Here is a 17933-nt window from a genome sequence, read left to right on the forward strand (position 1 = left end):
CACATGTAAAATGGATATATTGCTTGCTTTCTCAGTATGGGGTGTGAAGGGTAGGGAGATAATTTGGAACTCAATTTAAAAAGAAAAGACTTAAAAATAAAATAAATACTAAAATATATTTTGGAAAATAAATATTAAATGACTATTAAAAAAAGATTGAAGTGCCTCTTTCAATAGGGAGTTCTAGTGCATTTAAGGGTTTATTTGAGACATGAGTCATGAGACATGAATTCATGAGACAAATATGAGACGTATTCAGCAAAAGGACATATAAACTTAGAGCTGTTGGAAGTCTTAAAAATCAATCAAAATTACATTAAATGGCTTTGAAACTATAATGTAAATTAAATTAATGGATAAATGATCCATTTTTTAAAATATCCTACCTTATTGTTCATGGTAGATTTCTGATTCTTGTATTTCCCTCCTTTCATAGTATGGTCCTGGGTTTTCACAGTTTAGTGCCAGGTGCACCATTTTGATAGGATACCAAAAGAACGAAAGGAAGGACTCAGAATGTGAGCCCCTCAGTGTTTGCTTGGCACAGTATAACTCTTTATTAACTTGGTAAGAAACATCAGATGTTTAGCAAAGCTTGATCAGTTCCACATCTTTATTACAAATAATCTTTTTATATATTCTTAGTTGGTAGAAACCCACCCTCGCAAGTAGAGGTGCTTGTGTACAAAATGCTTATTTTCCTCTTTAACAAAAAATATAATTTTTTCATTTGACTGACATTGCTGAAAAGCAATATAAAATACTGTGCTTTTCAGTAACATAAAATACAAATTTCTGGCCTAAGAAAATCTCCAAAGTCTTTTCCAGAAGCATCAATTCTGCAGTGCTCAGCTTTCCTTCTAGTCCGGCTCTCACAACCATACTCTCTCCCTTACATTTATCAATATCTACCAAGCCCAATCAAAACTCATATATTCCTTGTTATTCCCTACATTGACAGTTAGAGAAAAGCGAATGACTGTCTATAACATATACCCTCAAACTCTACCTACAACAACCTATATTTGATAGTTGTGAGGTTAATGTGAATTATCTTAAGTAAATCTTCTGCCCAGAGCCACAAATTGAACCATTGGTGAATGGATGATTAGAAAGTGAAATTCTCCTGTTCAATTCACCTACCTACCTTTGAAAGAACTAAGCTGCTTCCTCTGAACTTGATTATGTCACGTTCCATGTCAGTATTTAAAAGCCAAATGAAGGAACGAAAAAGCATTTATTAAGTGCTTACTATGTGCTAGTACTTTGCTAAGCACTGAGCATACAAAAACTGAAGAGAGGTCCTTGCCCTCAAGGAATTTGCATTCTTAATAGGAGGAAATAGTACACACTGGGGAGTGGTGGCCTGGGAAGATATTTTGGTCTGGGAAATTAGAGGAATGGTGAGTGGAGCCATAGTACCATCAAACTGTTTTATAATTCAGTTTGTTTATTCTAAAATTTATTTATTGAAATAAATTGCATTTATTGCAGGTGCAATTTATTGTGCTTCGAACTTATGTAGAAGCTCGAGGAACTACTTGTCAAGAAGATGTAGTAGATCTCCCTTGGAGGAACTTGTCTTCTTCCTTTGTAGATTGGAAGAAGGCTGCCCTCTGTTTGTGGAAGCAAAGGAAATTCCAAGAACTTTTGAAGGACAGACAATTTCAAGTAAGCTTTGTAACTGTACCTTTTGTTCTCTCAAACTAAATGTTAATTTACATGTGTTTCACGTTAAGATTTTTTAAGTTTTCTACATTTGAGAATATATTAGTTTGGTAGAACCCTATTAGAAGTAGATTGCATGTCAATACATTGATTGAAAGAATAATCTGATGGAATCCATAAGGTATTAGTCCTATCCCCCAGTCCCAATAATTTGAAAGAGGTTTTCTTGATAATTTGAAAGAAGTTAGCTTTTTTGATCATCCACATTTTAATTCACCCGTACAAATTGGCATGTGCCAAGGGGCTTAAAGGAAATGAAGCAGTTGGTCTACTTAAGAGACATCAATGAATTTTGCCTTTTTAAAAATCTTCCATGAGAAGGTTGTTGTAGGTAGAGTTTGACGGTATATGTTATAGACAGTCATTTGCTTTTCTCTAACTGTCAATGTAGGGAATAACAAGGAATATATGAGTTTTGATTGGGCTTGGTAGATATTGATAAATGTAAGGGAGAGAGTACGGTTGTGAGAGCCGGACTAGAAGGAAAGCTGAGCACTGCAGAATTGATGCTTCTGGAAAAGACTTTGGAGATTTTCTTAGACAGCAAGGAGATCAAATAAACCAATACTTAAATTGATTTCAGGCTGTTCTCTTCAAGGTCAAATAGTGAAGCTGAAGCTTAAATACATTGGCCACATAATGAGAAGACAGGACTCATTGGAAAAGACCTTGATGCTGGGAAAGATTGAAGGCAAAAGGAGAATGGGATGGCAGAGGATGAGGTAGTTAGATAGTGTCAGGGAAGTAGACAAACATCAACTGGGACAGATTTTGAGAGATTGTAGAGGATAAAAGGGCCTGGTGTGCTATGGTCCATGAGATCATAAAGACTCAGAACAACGAAAACAAAGGAATAGACATTGTTCTTGTGAAAGATGGTTGTGATTGATTTCTTTTTATACCACTGGATGAAGTCTTCCTAGTCTGCTATGGATTGTTTTAGATAGAATCTTATAACTTGGGGACCATAGATCCTATCAGTAAAATGAAAGGACTCAAGTCAAATTAACAAGCATTTATTAAGTGCCTGCCATGTGCCAGACCCTCTGAAAAACACTGGAGATTCAAAGAAAGACAGAAACAGTCTCTTCCCTCAAGGGGCTCATGTTATGATGTAGGAGACAGTATGCAAACAAATATGTACATATATAGACATAAAGGTAAATTTGAGGTAATCTCAGATTGAGGGGGACTGGGATTGATTGAAATCCCAGAGATTTTAACTGAGGCTTGAACCCAGGAAGCGAAGGTGAGAAGAGACATCATTGCAGACATGGAGGACAACTAGAGAAAATGTGTAGAATTGGCTGGGTATGGTGATACTCACCTATAAATCCTGCTACTAGTAAGGAATGCTTAGGATGATAGACCACTTAGGCTCTGGAATTTTGAGCAGTAATAGGAAGGTTTGAAAGATGGACAATTTTGAGGGAAAGATATTTAGTTCTGTTTTGGACATGTTGAGTTTAAGATGTCCATGAGCTATCCAGTTTGAGATGTCCAGTAAGTGTCCACAGTAAGTTCAGCATCTGTCTGGAAAACCTCTAGGAGGAGGAACCCACTAGGTTACCTAAGAAAGGGACAAACTGGCCTATTCAGAAACAGAGCAGGTCAAAGTTACTATGTCCATTAGCAAAGGGATTGGGCTGAGGCTTCCAGCCAGAGAGAGGGAGGGGGAGAGAGAGGAAGAGAGAGGGAGAATGTGACAGAGGGAGGGAGGGAGGGAGGCAGAAAAAGAAGGAAGGAGAGGGAGAATGTGATAGAGGGAGGGTGATGGAAAGAGAAGAGGAGGGAGGGAATGCTTAGAGCCTAGAGGTGGAACAGCTAGAGTTAGTCCAATGTTACTGGAACATAGAGTACCTGGAGGAGAGTGAAATATAAGAAGGCTATAAGAAAAGCAGAATGGGGCCAAGTTATAAAAGATGTTGTATTTGTGCTGGAGGCATGAGGGAGCTGTTGTAGTTTGTTGAGTTGTTTGGGGAGGGGTCATATTTGTCCTTTAGGAAGGTCACTTGTTAAGCTGAGTAGGGATTTGGAAAGAGTGCCGAGAAACTTGAAGCAAGGAGATCATCTAATGGGCTGCTGTGCTAGTCCATCCATGAAGTGACAAGGCCTGCACTAGGGCAGTGACAGTTTCAGAGGAGAGAAGGGGGAGAGAGACTATGAAAGATGTCTCAAAGGTACAGTTGGCAGGACTTGGCAACAGAATGGATATAGGTGGAGTGAGAGAGAATGAGAGGTTGAGGACAACTGGGTTGAGGGCCCAAGTGACTAGAAGAATGGTAGTGTCCTTGGCAACAGTAGGGAAGTTTGGAAGAGGTGATGGTTTTGGGGAAAGATAACATGTAGAAGAATGATACAGAGCCAAGGTGGCAGAGTAAGAAGTAAGTTGCTCTCACCCTCCCTTATTAACCTCTGAAAGCCCAGAAAATATTGCCCCAGGAAAAACCCTGGAACAGCTAAACCAACAGAAAGACAGAGTGCAACAGTCCTGTAGCCCAGGAAGCTTGAGGGATTAACTGGAAAGGCCCCTTTTGCCCTGGGGGAGGGGGAGCAGTATGCAATGGGAGGCGTCCCAGCGACTAGTGGAAAGCCCCACCTCAGCATACCAGGGGGAGATCCTGAACCCCAGGTGGTGGAACAAGCAAGCATTAAGTCTCCCAGTGCCTCAGCAAAACTCTGGGAAGCACAACTCCAAACAGGAAAGCCCTAGGCAGAAAAACATCCTGCAGCAGTGAAACATTCATCTGCAAGGAGTCAAAGAAAGGAGCAAAAGGCCCAAGTGAGCAGGCATCCTCTAGGGGCCAGACTCCTCATCCCTACCCCTAGAGTTCCAGTGTTGCCGAGTCCAGCCCAACACCAGGTAAGCTGCCAGAACCCTACGGCCTCCAGCTGCCAGCATCTGAGGCCCCAACACAACAGGCCAGTGCCCAGGCCCTGGGCTCCCAACTCAAGAAGCTTGGGTCAGTGCCCTGTGCTCCCCAGCAGGAGAGCTCAATTTTTTTAAAGGCCAGGAAATAAGCAAATACCATGAGCAAAAAGAAGTGTGCCATAGATTCTTGGGGAAGAGTGAAGATCAAGGCAGAAATTTTGAAGAGGACAACATTGTCAACAAACCCACATCTGAAACCTCAAAAGGGAATATAAACTGGTCTGCAGCCCAAAAAGCCTTCTTAGAAGAGCTCAAGAAGGATTTTAAAAGTCATGTAAGAGAGGTAGAAGAAAAACTGAGAAAAGAAATGAGAGGCATGCAAGAGTCAATAGCTTAGAAAAGGAAAGACCAAAATTAACTGTAGAAAACAAGTCTTTAAGGGGCAGCTAGGTGGTGCAGTGGATAGAGCACAGGCCCTGAAGTCAGGATGACCCGAGTTCAAATCTGACCTCAGACTTAACACTTGACACTTACTAGCTGTGTGATCCTGGGCGAGTCACTTAACCCCAATTGCCTAAAAAAAAAAAGAAAAGAAAACAAGTCTTTAAAAATATGATTGGCCAAATGGGAAAAAAGTACACTGAAGAAATCAACTCCTTAAAAAGAAGAATTGGCCAAATGGAAAAGAAGTCACAAAAATTCGTTGAAGAGAACTTCTTAAAAAGTAAAATGGGCCAAATAGAAAAGGAGGTACAAAATCTGATAGAAGGAAGCAATTTGTTAAAAATGAGAATTGGGTAAGTGGAAGCTAATGACTCTATGAGAGAGTGAGAATCAGTCAAATAGCAACAAATGAATGAAAAAATAGAAGACAATGTAAAATACCTCACTGGTAAAACAACGGACCTGGAAAATAGATCCAGGAGAGACAATTTAAAAATTATTGGTCTACCTGAAAATCACAATGAAAAAAAATAGCCTGGACAGTATCTTTCAGGAAATCATCAAGGAAAACTGCCCTGAGGTCCTAGAACCAGAGGGTAAAATAAAATAGCCATGGAAACAATCCACCTATCAACTCCTGAAAGAGATCTCAAATTGAAAATGCCAAGGAATATAGTAGCCAAATTCCAAAATTACCAGGTCAAAGAGAAAATACTGCAAGCAGCCAGAAAGAAACAATTTAAATATCATGGAACCACAAGTCAAGATTATACAGGACCTTCCAGCTTCTACATTAAAAGATCATAGAATATGATATTCTGTAAGGCAGAGGAGCTTGGATTACAACCAAGATCAACTACCCAGTGAATGAGTATAATCTCTCAGGGGAGGAGATGGACATTCAATGAAATAGGGGACTTCCAAACCTTCTTGATGAACAGACCAGAGCTCAACACAAAATTTGATGTTTAAATACAAGACTCAAGAGAGACATAAAAAGGTAAACAGGACAGAAAAAAAAATATGTTATTAATAAGGGCAAACTATTTACATCCCTATAAGGGAAGGTGACACTTGTAACTCTTGAGAACTGTATTGTTATTACACCATTTTAAAGGGGTATACATAGAGGGCGTAGATATAAGTTGACTTTGATGGAATGTTAAAAAATATATATAATTAAGTTGGTTAAATGGATCTAAGTAAATGGATTAATCTGATCTAATTAAGGATTGTACTGGGAGAAAAGGAAAGAAGGAGGCAGACAAGGGTAAGTTACCTTACTGGAAAAAGCACAAAAACCTATTGCAATAGAGGGAAAGAAGGGAGGGAGATCAGCATTGTTTGAACCTTACTCTAATCAGATTTGGCTCAAGATGAGAATAACATAATCAGTTAGGTATAGAAATCTAACTTGCCCTATAGGCAGTAAAAAGGGTAAAGGGGAAGAAAAGGGAGGCAGGACTGAGGGAGGTGGTGGTCAAAAGCAAAACACTAGTGAGGAGGGAAAGGGAGAAAGGAGAAAGAAACGCATAAACAGGGGAAATAGAATGGAGAGAAAGATACAGATAGTAATTATATATGTGAATGGGAGGAACTCTCCCACAAAATGGAAGAAGCAGATAGCAGAATGGATTAAAAACCATAATCCTACAATGTGTTGTTTACAGGAAACACATTTCAAACAGAGGGACACACACAGGGTAACGGTAAAAGGCTGGAGTAAAATATATTATGCTTCAGCTGAGGTAAAAAAAGCAGGGGTAGCAATCCTAATCTCAGACAAAGCAAAAGCAAAAATAGATCTTATTAAAAGAGATAAGGAAGGAAACTACATCCTGCTAAAAGGCACCATAGACAATGAAGTAATATCATTACTAAACATATATGCACCAAGTGGTATAGCATCAAAATTCTTAGAGAAGTTCAAGGAGTTGCAGGAAGAAAGACACAGCAAAACTATACTAGTGGGGGACCTCAGCCTCCCCTTCTCTGAACTAGATAAATCTAACCACAAAATAAACAGGAAAGAAGTTAAGGAGGTGAATAAAATTTTAGGAAAGTTAGATATGGTAGACCTCTGGAGAAAAATGAATGGGGATAGAAAGGAATATATTTTTTTCTCGGTGGTACATGGTACATAAACAAAAATTGACCATGTACTAGGGCATAAAAACCTCACAATCCAGTGCAGAAAGGCAGAAATATTAAACGCATCCTTTTCAGATCATGATGCAATAAAAATTACATGTAATAAAGGGCCATGGAAAGATAGACTAAAAATTGGAAACTAAATAATCTAACCCCAAAGAATGAATGGGTGAAAGAACAAATCGTAGAAACAATAACTTCATTCAAGACAATGACAATAATGAGACAACATACCAAAACTTATGAGATGCAGCGAAAACAGTTCTTAGGGGAAGTTTTATATCTCTAAATGCTTACATGAATAAAATAGAGAAAGAAGAGAACAATGAATTGGGCATGTAACTAAAAAAAACTAGAAAAAGAACAAATTAAAAATCCTGAATTAAATAACCAAATTAGAAATATTGAAAACCAAAGAAGATATTAATAAAATTAAAATTAAGAAAACTGTTGAACTAACAAATAAAACTAAGAGCTGGTTTTATGAAGAAAAAAAAAAAGAAAACCAACAATAAAATAGATAAATCTTTGGTTAATTCAATTTTAAAAAAAAGAAAACCAAATCACCAGTATCAAAAATTAGAAGAGTGTATCTACCACCAATGAAGAAGAAATTAAAACAATAATTAGGAACTATTTTGCCCAACTGTATGCCAGTAAATTTGACAATCTTAGTGAAGTGGATGAATATTTACAAAAATGTAAATTGCCTAGATTGACAGAAGAGGAAGTAAAATATTTAAATGACCCCATCTCAGAAAAAGAAATTGAGCCAATGCAACCAAGATTAGGAGGGAGGGCCTCATTTCTAAAATATAGAGAGAATTAAGTCAAATTTATAAGAATACAATTGATAAATGGTCAAAGGACATGAACAAGCAGTTCTCAGATGAAGAAATTAAAGCCATCCATAGTCATATAAAAAAATGCTCTAAATCACTGTTAGAGAAATGCAAATTAAAACAACTCTGAGGTACCACATCACACCTATCAGATTGACTAACATGACAAACAGGAAAATGATAAATACTGGAGAAGATATGGGAAAATTGGAACACTAATGCATTATTGGTGGAGTTGTGGAATGATCCAACCAAATGTTCATACTCTTTGACCCAGCAATAGTACTTCTAGGGCTGTATCCCAAAGATGTCATAAAAATGGGAAAAGGACCCACATATACGAAAATATTTATAGCAGCTCTTTCTGTGGTGGCAAAGAATTGTAAATGCAGGGGATGCCCATCAGTTGGGGAATGGCTGAAAAAGTTGTGGTATATAATGTAATGGAATACTATTATGCTATAAGAAATGATGAGCAGGCTGACTTCAGAAAAACCTGGAAAGACTTGTTTGGGTTGATGCTGAATGAAGTGAGCAGAACCAGGAGAACATTGTACACAGTAACAGCTACATTGTACAGTGAATAACATTGATAGACTTAACCCTTCTAGCAGTGCAAGGATGTAAGACATCTCCAGAGGCCTTGTGATGGAAAATGCTGTCCACATCCAAAGAAAGAACTATGGAGTTTGAATGCAAATTTGCTATTTTTTTTCTTCTGTTTTATTTTGTTTCCTCTTTCTTGTGGTTCCTCCTATTGGTTCTAATTCTTCCTTACAACATCACTAATGTGAAAATATGTTTAATAGGAATGTATATGTAAAGTCTATGTCAGATTGTGCACCATCTTGGGTTGGGGGAAAGGGAAGGGGAGAAAAATTTAAAACTCAAAAGTTTGTGGAAGTGATTGTTGATAAATCACAATAAATTTTAAAAATTTTAAAAAGAAAGATAACATGTAGTAGACATGTTGAATTTAAGATGTCCATTGAATATCTAGTTTGAAATGTCCAATTGGCCATTGAAAATGTGGGACTAGAGGCCAGGAGACAGGTTAGGGCTAGATGAGTAAATCTAAGAATCATCTGCATAGAAATGATCATTGAAAATGTGGGAGCTGATGAGTTCGTCCAGAGAAGTAGTATGGAGAGATAGAACTTTGTAAAGCACAGCCTTGAGGGACGCCTTGGTTGTCCCTCAAAGCTATGTCCAGCAGAGGTGACTGAGGAAAAACTGATCAGACAAGTAGGAGGAGAACTGGAGAGCAGCCTCAGGAAAAGCTAAAGTAATAAGAATATCAAAGAGAAATGGGTGATTGACAGTGTCAGAGGTCAAGGAGGAGGGTTGAGAAAAGGCCATTAAATTGGGCAGCTAAGAGATCATGGGTGTCTTTGGAGAGAACAGTTTCAGTGGAATGATGAGGTCTGAAGACCAATTGCAGAAAGTCAAGAAGAGATTGAAAGAAAAAACATAGAGGTACTTTTTCAAGGAGTTTATCTAGGAAAAAAAGGAAGAGATAAAGGATGATAGCAGATATGTATCAAACAAATGAGGGTCTTTTGAGGATGGGGAGACAGGAGCATGTTTGCAGCACAGCAAGGAGGCAGCCAGTATATATAGAGAGAATGAAGATTACTAATGAGCATGGAGTAGAAATGATAGAGAAGGCAAAATGCTTTTAGCAATACTATTCATTGTTCTGACCTTTTAAATTAAACTATTGGTTTTTTCTCTCAGTTAACTTACAGAGATTGGCTGCTATTTGAGATGGAAATCAAACCTGACAATGATATTCTTTCAGATGCAGAAAGGTAAATGGATCATAGTCCAAGGATAGAGGGTTAAAGGCTGTGACATCATAAAAATTCATTCACAGGTTTCTAACTTGTAATAAGGTCAGACTCCTACTAGATACCCAAATTATAGCAAATTCTTTGATTATTCCCTTAATTAAATTCTGTAATTCTAACTTTGGTTTCATTAAAAGACATTTTGGTCCAATATTGAGAAGAGATGTACTAGAAGGAAATTCTTTATCTCTTAAAAATCAGAGGTTCAAGAAACTTTTTTTAAAATGGAGCCTTGGGTGGTTAAAAGTACAAGATTATTCTTTGTTGTACTTTAGTTCCCCCTAGTAGATCCAGTAATAGAAATGGTTCAAAATGTATCTGTGGATAGATGAATGATTTCTTATCATCTCTATAAGTAATTGAACTATTGTGTCCATCAGGGTCCCAGTTGATATGTTTTTTTTTTCATACCTGCCAGGCTCAAGCTTATTGTCTAGTATATTACTTTAGGCTATGAAAAGAAACCAATTTTTGCATTTTTATGTTGTAGGCAGTATTTTCATCAGTGGGCTTTGTATCAGCAATACCTTCCAGAATCTTCTGTGGCTGGAGGCTGTGATGGAGATTTGGAAAAAGCATGTGAAATTCTTGTTGAGACAGTGGTGGATTTCTGCCTGAGGTACTTTAGTAATTGGGAGGTTCTTAATCTTTGTCATGGAGCCTTTTGAGGGTGCCAGGTGAAGCCTTTGAGCCTCTTCTCAGAATAATTTTTTAAAAATTCATAAAATACATAAGATTACAAAGTAAATTAATTACAATTATCTTAAAATAAGGATGTAATTTGTTTTCCCATCTGAGGTCACAACCCCTTGGAATACTGTCCATCAGCTCCCCAAGAGGTCCATGGATCTCAGGTTAAGAACTGTTGTACTAGAGGAATATTTTTATTTTGCTCTTAATTGTAGCATTGCTAGAAGTGAAGCTACATTATTGCTAGTCAAAGAAAATGGATAGAGAAGTTAAGCTAGGGGTGGAGCCAAGATGGCAAAGTAAAAGCAGTGACTTGCTTGAGCTCTCCCCCAAATCCATCCAAATACCTGTAAAAAATGGCTGTAAGAAATTCTAGAGCAGCAGAGCCCACAAAAAGACAGAGTGAAACACATTTCCAGCCCAAGACAACCTGGATGGTTGATTGGAAAGGTCTATCACGCCAGGCTGGGAGAGGAACACAGTTCAGCATGGGTGCACAGGCAAAAACCAGGCCTTAGTGAACCTGGAACAGGCCTCAGGGCAGCTGTGGTGGTTTCCAGACTTCTCAACCCACAAATGCCAAAGACAACTTAGAAGGTCAGTAGGAAAAGTCTGTGACAGCAGTGAGAGAGAAGCTTGGTCCCAGCCCCAGTTCCAGCATAGCTCCGGGGTGGCGGCTGCTTCCAGAGCTTCAGGCCCACAGACCGAGGGGGAATCTGGTGACTGATCAAAGGGGGATCACAGGGTACTCTTTGCTGGTGCTGAGGCAGGAATCTCTGACTTTGCCTGCACTTGGTTCTGGGTGGTGGTCCTGGGGCTAGGAGGAGCACTGATGTGATGGAGCTTGTAGTGGCAGTGCAGAGCGAATCCTTCTCACAGTTACAAGACAGAAAAGAGTACTTGTGGTCACTCATAAACCAGAGCTCAGACCAGGAAAGGAGCAAACGCCTCACCCTTGATTACACTACCTTGGAAGAACAGAAGATTTACAGGTCCCTAGAAGTATCTCTGAAAACAGCTGCACAAAACCCCCCAAAGCTTGGGACAGTACATTCTCCATACTGGAAGCAGACCCCTACCTTAACAAAGATTTTAAAACTCAAGTAATTGGCTGGGAACATGAGCAAACCGTGCAAAAAAACAGTCAGACCATAGAATCTTTCTTTGGTGACAAAGAAAATCAAAACATACAGCCAGAAGAGTCAAAGCTCCTACATCCAAAGCCTCTAAGAAAAGTATGAATTGGTCCCAGGCCATGGAAGAGCTCAAAAAGGATTTTGAGAAGCAAGTAAAAGAAGTAGAGGAAAAACTGGGAAGAGAAATGAGAATGACGTAAGAAAATCATGAAAAACAAGTCAACAGCTTGCTAAAGGAGACCCCAAAAAAATACTGAAGAAAATAACACCTTAAAAAATAGTGTAACCCAAATGGCAAAAGAGGTCCAAAAAGCCAATGAGGAGAAGAATGCCTTTTGGCCAAATGGAAAAGGAAATCCAAAAGCTCACTGAAGAAAATACTTCCTTAAAAATTAGACTGGAGCAAATGGAAGCTAGTGACTTTATGATAAATCAAGACATTGTAAAACAAAACCAAAAGAATGAAAAAATAGAAGAGAATGTGAAGTATCTCATTGGAAAAACAGCTGACCTGGAAAATAGATCCAGGAGAGAGAATTTAAAAATTATTGGACTATCTGAAAGCCATAATCAAAAAAAGAGCCTAGCCATCATCTTTCAAGAAATTATCAAGGAAAATTTCCCTGATATTTTAGAAGGTGAAATAGAAATGGAAAGAATCCACTGATCACCTCCTGAAAGAGATCCCCAATGGAAAACTCCTAGGAATATCGTAGCCAAATTCCAGAGTTCCCAGATCAAGGAGCAAATATTGCAAGCAGCCAGAAAGAAACAATTCAAGTATTTTTGGAAACACAATCAGGATAACACAAGATTTAGCAGCTTCTACATTAATGGACCTCAGGTCTTGGAACATGATATTCCGGAGGGCAAAGGAGATAGAATTACAGCCAAGAATCACCTACCCAGCAAACTGAATATAATCCTTCAGGGGAAAAAATGGTCATTCAGTGAAATAGAGGACTTTCAAGCATTCTTGATGAAAAGACCAGAACTGAATATAAAATTTGACTTTCAAATATAAGACTCAAGAGAAGCATGAAGATGTAAACAGGAAAGAGAAATCATAAGGAACTTACTAAGGTTGATTTGTTTACATTCCTACATGGAAGGATGATATTTATAACTCGTGAGACCTTTGTCAATATTAGGGTAGTTGGAGGGGGAAAAAATTATATGTATAGATAGATAAATAGATAGAGGGCACAGGGTGAGTTGAAGATGAATGGGCGATATCTGGAGAATAAAATTAAGGGGTGAGAGAGGATTATACTGGGAGATGGAGAAAGGGAGAGTTAGAACGGGTAAATTATCTCACATGAAACAGACAAGAAAAGGTTTGTTTTTTTAAAATTTTATTAATTTTTTTTTATTTATCAATAATCACTTCCATGTGCTTTTGAGTTTAAAATTTTTCTCCCCCTTCTTCCCCACCACCCTCCCCAAGACGTCACACAATCTCATATAGGCTATACATTTACATTCCTATTAAACATATTTTCACATCAGTGGTGTTGTAAGTAAAAATTAAAACCAGTAGGAGGAACCATCAGAAAGAGGAAACATAACTCAATAGAAGAGAAAAGAAATGGCAATTCAACTTCCATAGTTTTTCTTTGGATGTGGATAGCATTTTCCATCATGAGGCCTCTGGAGATGTCTTAGATCCTTGTATTGCTAGGAAGGGTTAAGTTTATTAATATTTGTCATCGCACAACGTGGCTATTATTGTGTACAACGTTCTCTTGGTTCTGCTCATTTCACTCAGCATCAGACCATACAAGTCTTCCAGGTTTTTCTGAAGTCAGCCTGGTCATCCTTTCTTATAGCACAGTAGTATTCCATTACATTCATATACCACAACTTGCTCAGCCATTCCCCAGTTGATGGGCATCCTCTCAGTTTCCAATTCTTTGCCACCACAAAAAGAGCTGCTATAAATATTTCTGTACATGTGGGTCCTAAGAAAAGGCTTTTACAGTGGAGGGGAAATGGGGGAAGTGAGAGGGAATGAGTGAATCTTATTCTCATCGGATTTGGCATAAGGAGGGAATAGCATACACACTCAGTTGGGTATGGAAATCTATTTTACCCTACAAGAAAATAGGGGGGAAGCGAATAAGAGAGCAAGGGGATAATAGAGGGGAGGGCAGATTGGGGGAGGGGATAATCAGAAGCAAATCCTTCTGAAGGGGGACTGGGTCAAAAGAGAGAAGAGAATAAATGGAGGGGGGCAGATTAGGATGAAGGGAAATACAGTTAGTTTTCTAAAACATGACTACTATGGGAGTGTTTTGCATGACTGCGCATGTATAACCTGTATCAAGTTGCTTGCCTTCTCAGTGAAGGAGGGAGAAAATTTGGAGCCCAAAGTTTTTTTCTCTCAGAACCTCCATGTTGAGGAAGGGCCCAGACCAGCCATGTTTCACTACCAGGTGCCTCCCTCCCTAACCTCCATTTCACTTTTATAATTTTTTAAGTTTTTTTACTTTTAGACAATGGGGTTAAGTGACTTGCCCAGGGTCACACAGCTAGTAAGTGTTATGTGTCTGAGGCTGGATTTGCACTCAGGTCCTCCTGAATCCAGGGCTAGTTGATTAATCTATAAGTTATTCTTATCAGTATTTGTAGAGATGGGGAAATGAGCATGTGGATTAATGGTATTTTCTATTTTGCCTCTTTGAGTTGGTAATTTTTTACAAGTGTTAGGTAATCCTCTCTTTTAGATATTTTGAGAAACAGTAGTTTCTTCAATTCTTTTGAAATTATATCACTTTCATCATGGACCTTTTTTTAAAATTCATCTAAGCTACCTTGTCTTTCTATCATAGTATTTTTTAGTGCCACTTCTTTTTCTTATGGAACCCATTGGGGACCATAATTTTAAAGCCCAAATACAGAGGCTCTTTTGTCATCAATGAAGAAAATATTTTATTACAGTAATCTTGATGGGAGCATTAGGTTTTTATTTTCCCCTTAAGTTTCATCCTTAAATATTCTAAGGGCTTAATTGAATCTCTTGCTAAGTTTTCTGCAAACAGTTTTTCCCCTCCACCATTTCTTTTTATTTTTGAGGCAGTAGATCATAATACTACACTATTCTTCTCAGTAAGATTTTAGAGACACGTTCATATATTTAACCAGCATTGCCCTGGGTTGTTACATCTCTCTTCTTGGGCAGATCAAGTATTTTCTGATTGAGGTAGCTGACAATTTCTAGATTAATTAGCACCAGTTGCCATGGAATTTTGACTAATGTAATAATGTGTTGATTTCTGTTCTTTGATTAATTACCATTTTAAAGGGCAGTAGCTTGTTTAAATAGATCATTTTGGAGTTGTCTTAATTTTAGGCTGTATCTTCTCATTTTGTTCTCATTATTGATTTTGGGCTTTGCTTTAGTAAATTGATGATCCAGTTGTAATGAGTTGGCTGGTTGAAAAATAATTCCTTCATTGATAACTAGTCATTTCCTAACTGTTTAGATAGGTTTTTTTTGTTGTTGTTATTTCCAGTACTTCCAACTCTCTTTTTTTTTTTCCAGGCAGAGTAGAGAGGTTTTATTATAACAGCTGTTAGGTGGGTGAGATTCTAAAGAATCTTTGCAATTTAATGGGGGTAAGATTGGTACTTTTATACAAAAAAAGGGGAAAAGGTCAGTGAGAAGATCTGGATGGGATTAAGGAGTGGCAAGTAGCCTGGGATGAGCCAGGTACAGACAACTAAAAGAGTTAAATGATCTTGGCTAGGTCAGAGGGCCACAATGAAAGGACAGTTAAAAGGATTACTGGGATGGGACAGATGCCTCAGGTGAACACCAGAGATCTGGGCTACTGAAATATATGGGAAAGTTAAGGGGTCCACATCCCCCATCATTTCCCTCTTAAACAAATTGGACCCAAAATTGTTTTGGGTAAGGGACAAAGGTCTGGGCTTCTGAAACTACTTCCTGCTGGCAAGGGGCATAAACTTGTCTCTACCTTGAGGGGGTCCCAGAAAGGAAGTTGACTGGAACCAAATACAGGCTGCATCCAGAGGACGATGGGGGTAATGGGATGGTACCCATTGTTTGCTACCAACTGTAGGTGAATGGCCTGTAGTCTGGAAGACACCAATCTAACAATCGAGTTCAATATGTAGGGCCCAAATATAGGGAGAATTAAAAGTGATGTCAGAATGGGGGAAAACAAAGAAAGAAAGCAAGAGCTCCATTAAAATAATTTACATTTGACAGATAGGATTATTTGATCTTGTTACTTTTCCAAGCTTCCTCTCTGATTCCAATTCCTTTAGGAGGATCAGATGCTGTTGGGAAGTAAAACACTTTTGCAGGTAGAAGTTTTCCACCCCTGGGTTCAGTAGTTACACAAATGAATTTGCCAGAGACTGACTTTTACTCCAATTATAACAAAATACTTGGGAGGATACTTAAGTAATGACTAGGCCAAATAGGTTACCTCCCTCTAAGAAAACTGATTACACTGAAATTCTCTTCCCCAAACCCAATTAAAAGTGTTTCTGATTTAATTTCAGTAACTAATAGCAAACCCAATTACTAAATTGTCTAGGATATAGAAAAGAATAAATTTAGGTTGAATAGCTGAGTTCTTAAATACACATTTATTATCCCAGCCTTAGTCTGTGGGATAATAATTCATATATCTCTGCAGACAGGCAGATGACAAGCCTGAGTACTAATTTACTTACCATTTGCTCTGATTATAGAAATTTGCTATAAAAAGATAAAACAGGGACAAGATTTATACCAAGTATGACAGGATAAAACATCCTTAGAATTCAGATAATTCACAGTTTTCCAACCATGCAGTACTCAGAAGTGCAGGAGGATCCCAGGGTGTAGAGGAAACGGAGTAAGCCTCAGGAAACCGAAAGGGCACCTGCAGTTTTCTCAATTTCCTAGTGTCCTAGAGAATCGGGAGAATTGAGAGAATTGGGCATATGCTTCTAGATAGGGTGTCCATCTCCTGTGTGGCAGAAGGTTTGCCCAAGTCCATGGCCTTGAACTGAACTTCTGGACTGAGAGTCTGAGAGCGTCAGGCTAGAAAAGCACCTGCAAGCCTTCCTCGGTCCTTGGAGAATGACCTCAACTGCAGATTTAGAAAAGGATAGAGAAAGAGCGAGACTTCCATACTTTCCAGTCTTGGCTGGAGAAGGACTTGAGGGGGTCACGCAATTCCCTGTATAGGGTTACCAATATGTTGGTGGTTTAGGGGTTCAGGGTGCTATTGTGATGCCAGTAGAAGCAGGCAAGATTATAAAAATCTGCAACCCCAACTCTCTTTTTGGTGAAAGTATTTGATATATAAGCATCAGGCTTCTGTGTACACACTGAGCCTTTGGCGTCTAATATTTTACTCTTGAGCTGTGTTTTTCTGCATATGTTTTGCAGTTATGCTTATTTTTTCATCGAATACTTCTTCACAAATGTTACAGAATATACTGATCTATTTTGGAAGGCTTTAACTGAGTTCTTTCTAGAATTTTCTGCCTCTCCATCCCCTGTAACAGGTGCTAGCACAGAAGCTGAAATTGCCTTCATGGCAGCCTTTTTACAAATGCTTGTGGTGAACATAGCATCCTATGCAGTGTTTCTTGTTCCCTTTAGGTTTAAACAAAGGCAACAGGTGGAATTGGCTTTAAACAGATTATAACAGGAAGTAGCATCTGAATGCGTGGAACACATTTTACCAGGTTCATTCTCTTAGACCGTGTTCTTATGTGATGTGTTGACCAACACAGAAGATGGATCACACCTAGTTTTTCTTAACAAATATAGAATTTCTCTACAATAAGTCTCTCATGTCTCAGGTTGTGTCAGCAATATATTATCCATAATATAATTCATTTGCTTCTCTTGATTCACTTGTTAGGTATTTAATGAATCCTTACTTTAGAATTTAGTGCATCTTTTAAAAACTTTATTCTGTTGTGGTAGTTGAGTAGATCTGTGGCCTCATCAATGCCAGTACCTTTCCAAGAGTGTAGATTGCAGCTTCTCCCCTCCCTCCCTCCCTTCCTTCCTTCCTCACCTTACCTCACCTCATTCATTTAAGAAGCATTTGTTAGGCACCTGCTGGGTGCCAAACCCTATGCTAATCACTGTGGACATAAAGATAAAACCAGAACAGTCACTGCTCTGCCCAGTAACTTACACTCTCCTCGGAGAATGGGTGAGTAGGTAAGTCAGTGTAAAGAATAA

The 17933-nt window shown here is 38.5% G+C and overlaps 1 protein-coding gene across 1 annotated transcript in view; it reads left to right on the forward strand.

The window, feature by feature from the left end:
• FANCA (FA complementation group A) overlaps positions 1-17933 on the forward strand; it is a 105556-nt gene that overhangs the window by 63346 nt on the left and 24277 nt on the right. The window contains 3 exon segments of the mRNA XM_078149126.1: positions 1495-1671; positions 9775-9848; positions 10378-10506. Of these exon segments, the coding sequence (XP_078005252.1) occupies positions 1495-1671; positions 9775-9848; positions 10378-10506 (380 nt within the window).

This window comes from Phascolarctos cinereus, unplaced genomic scaffold (assembly GCF_003287225.1).
Source record: "Phascolarctos cinereus isolate Bilbo 61053 unplaced genomic scaffold, phaCin_HiC Scaffold_2;HRSCAF=192, whole genome shotgun sequence".
Lineage (NCBI taxonomy): Eukaryota > Metazoa > Chordata > Mammalia > Diprotodontia > Phascolarctidae > Phascolarctos > Phascolarctos cinereus.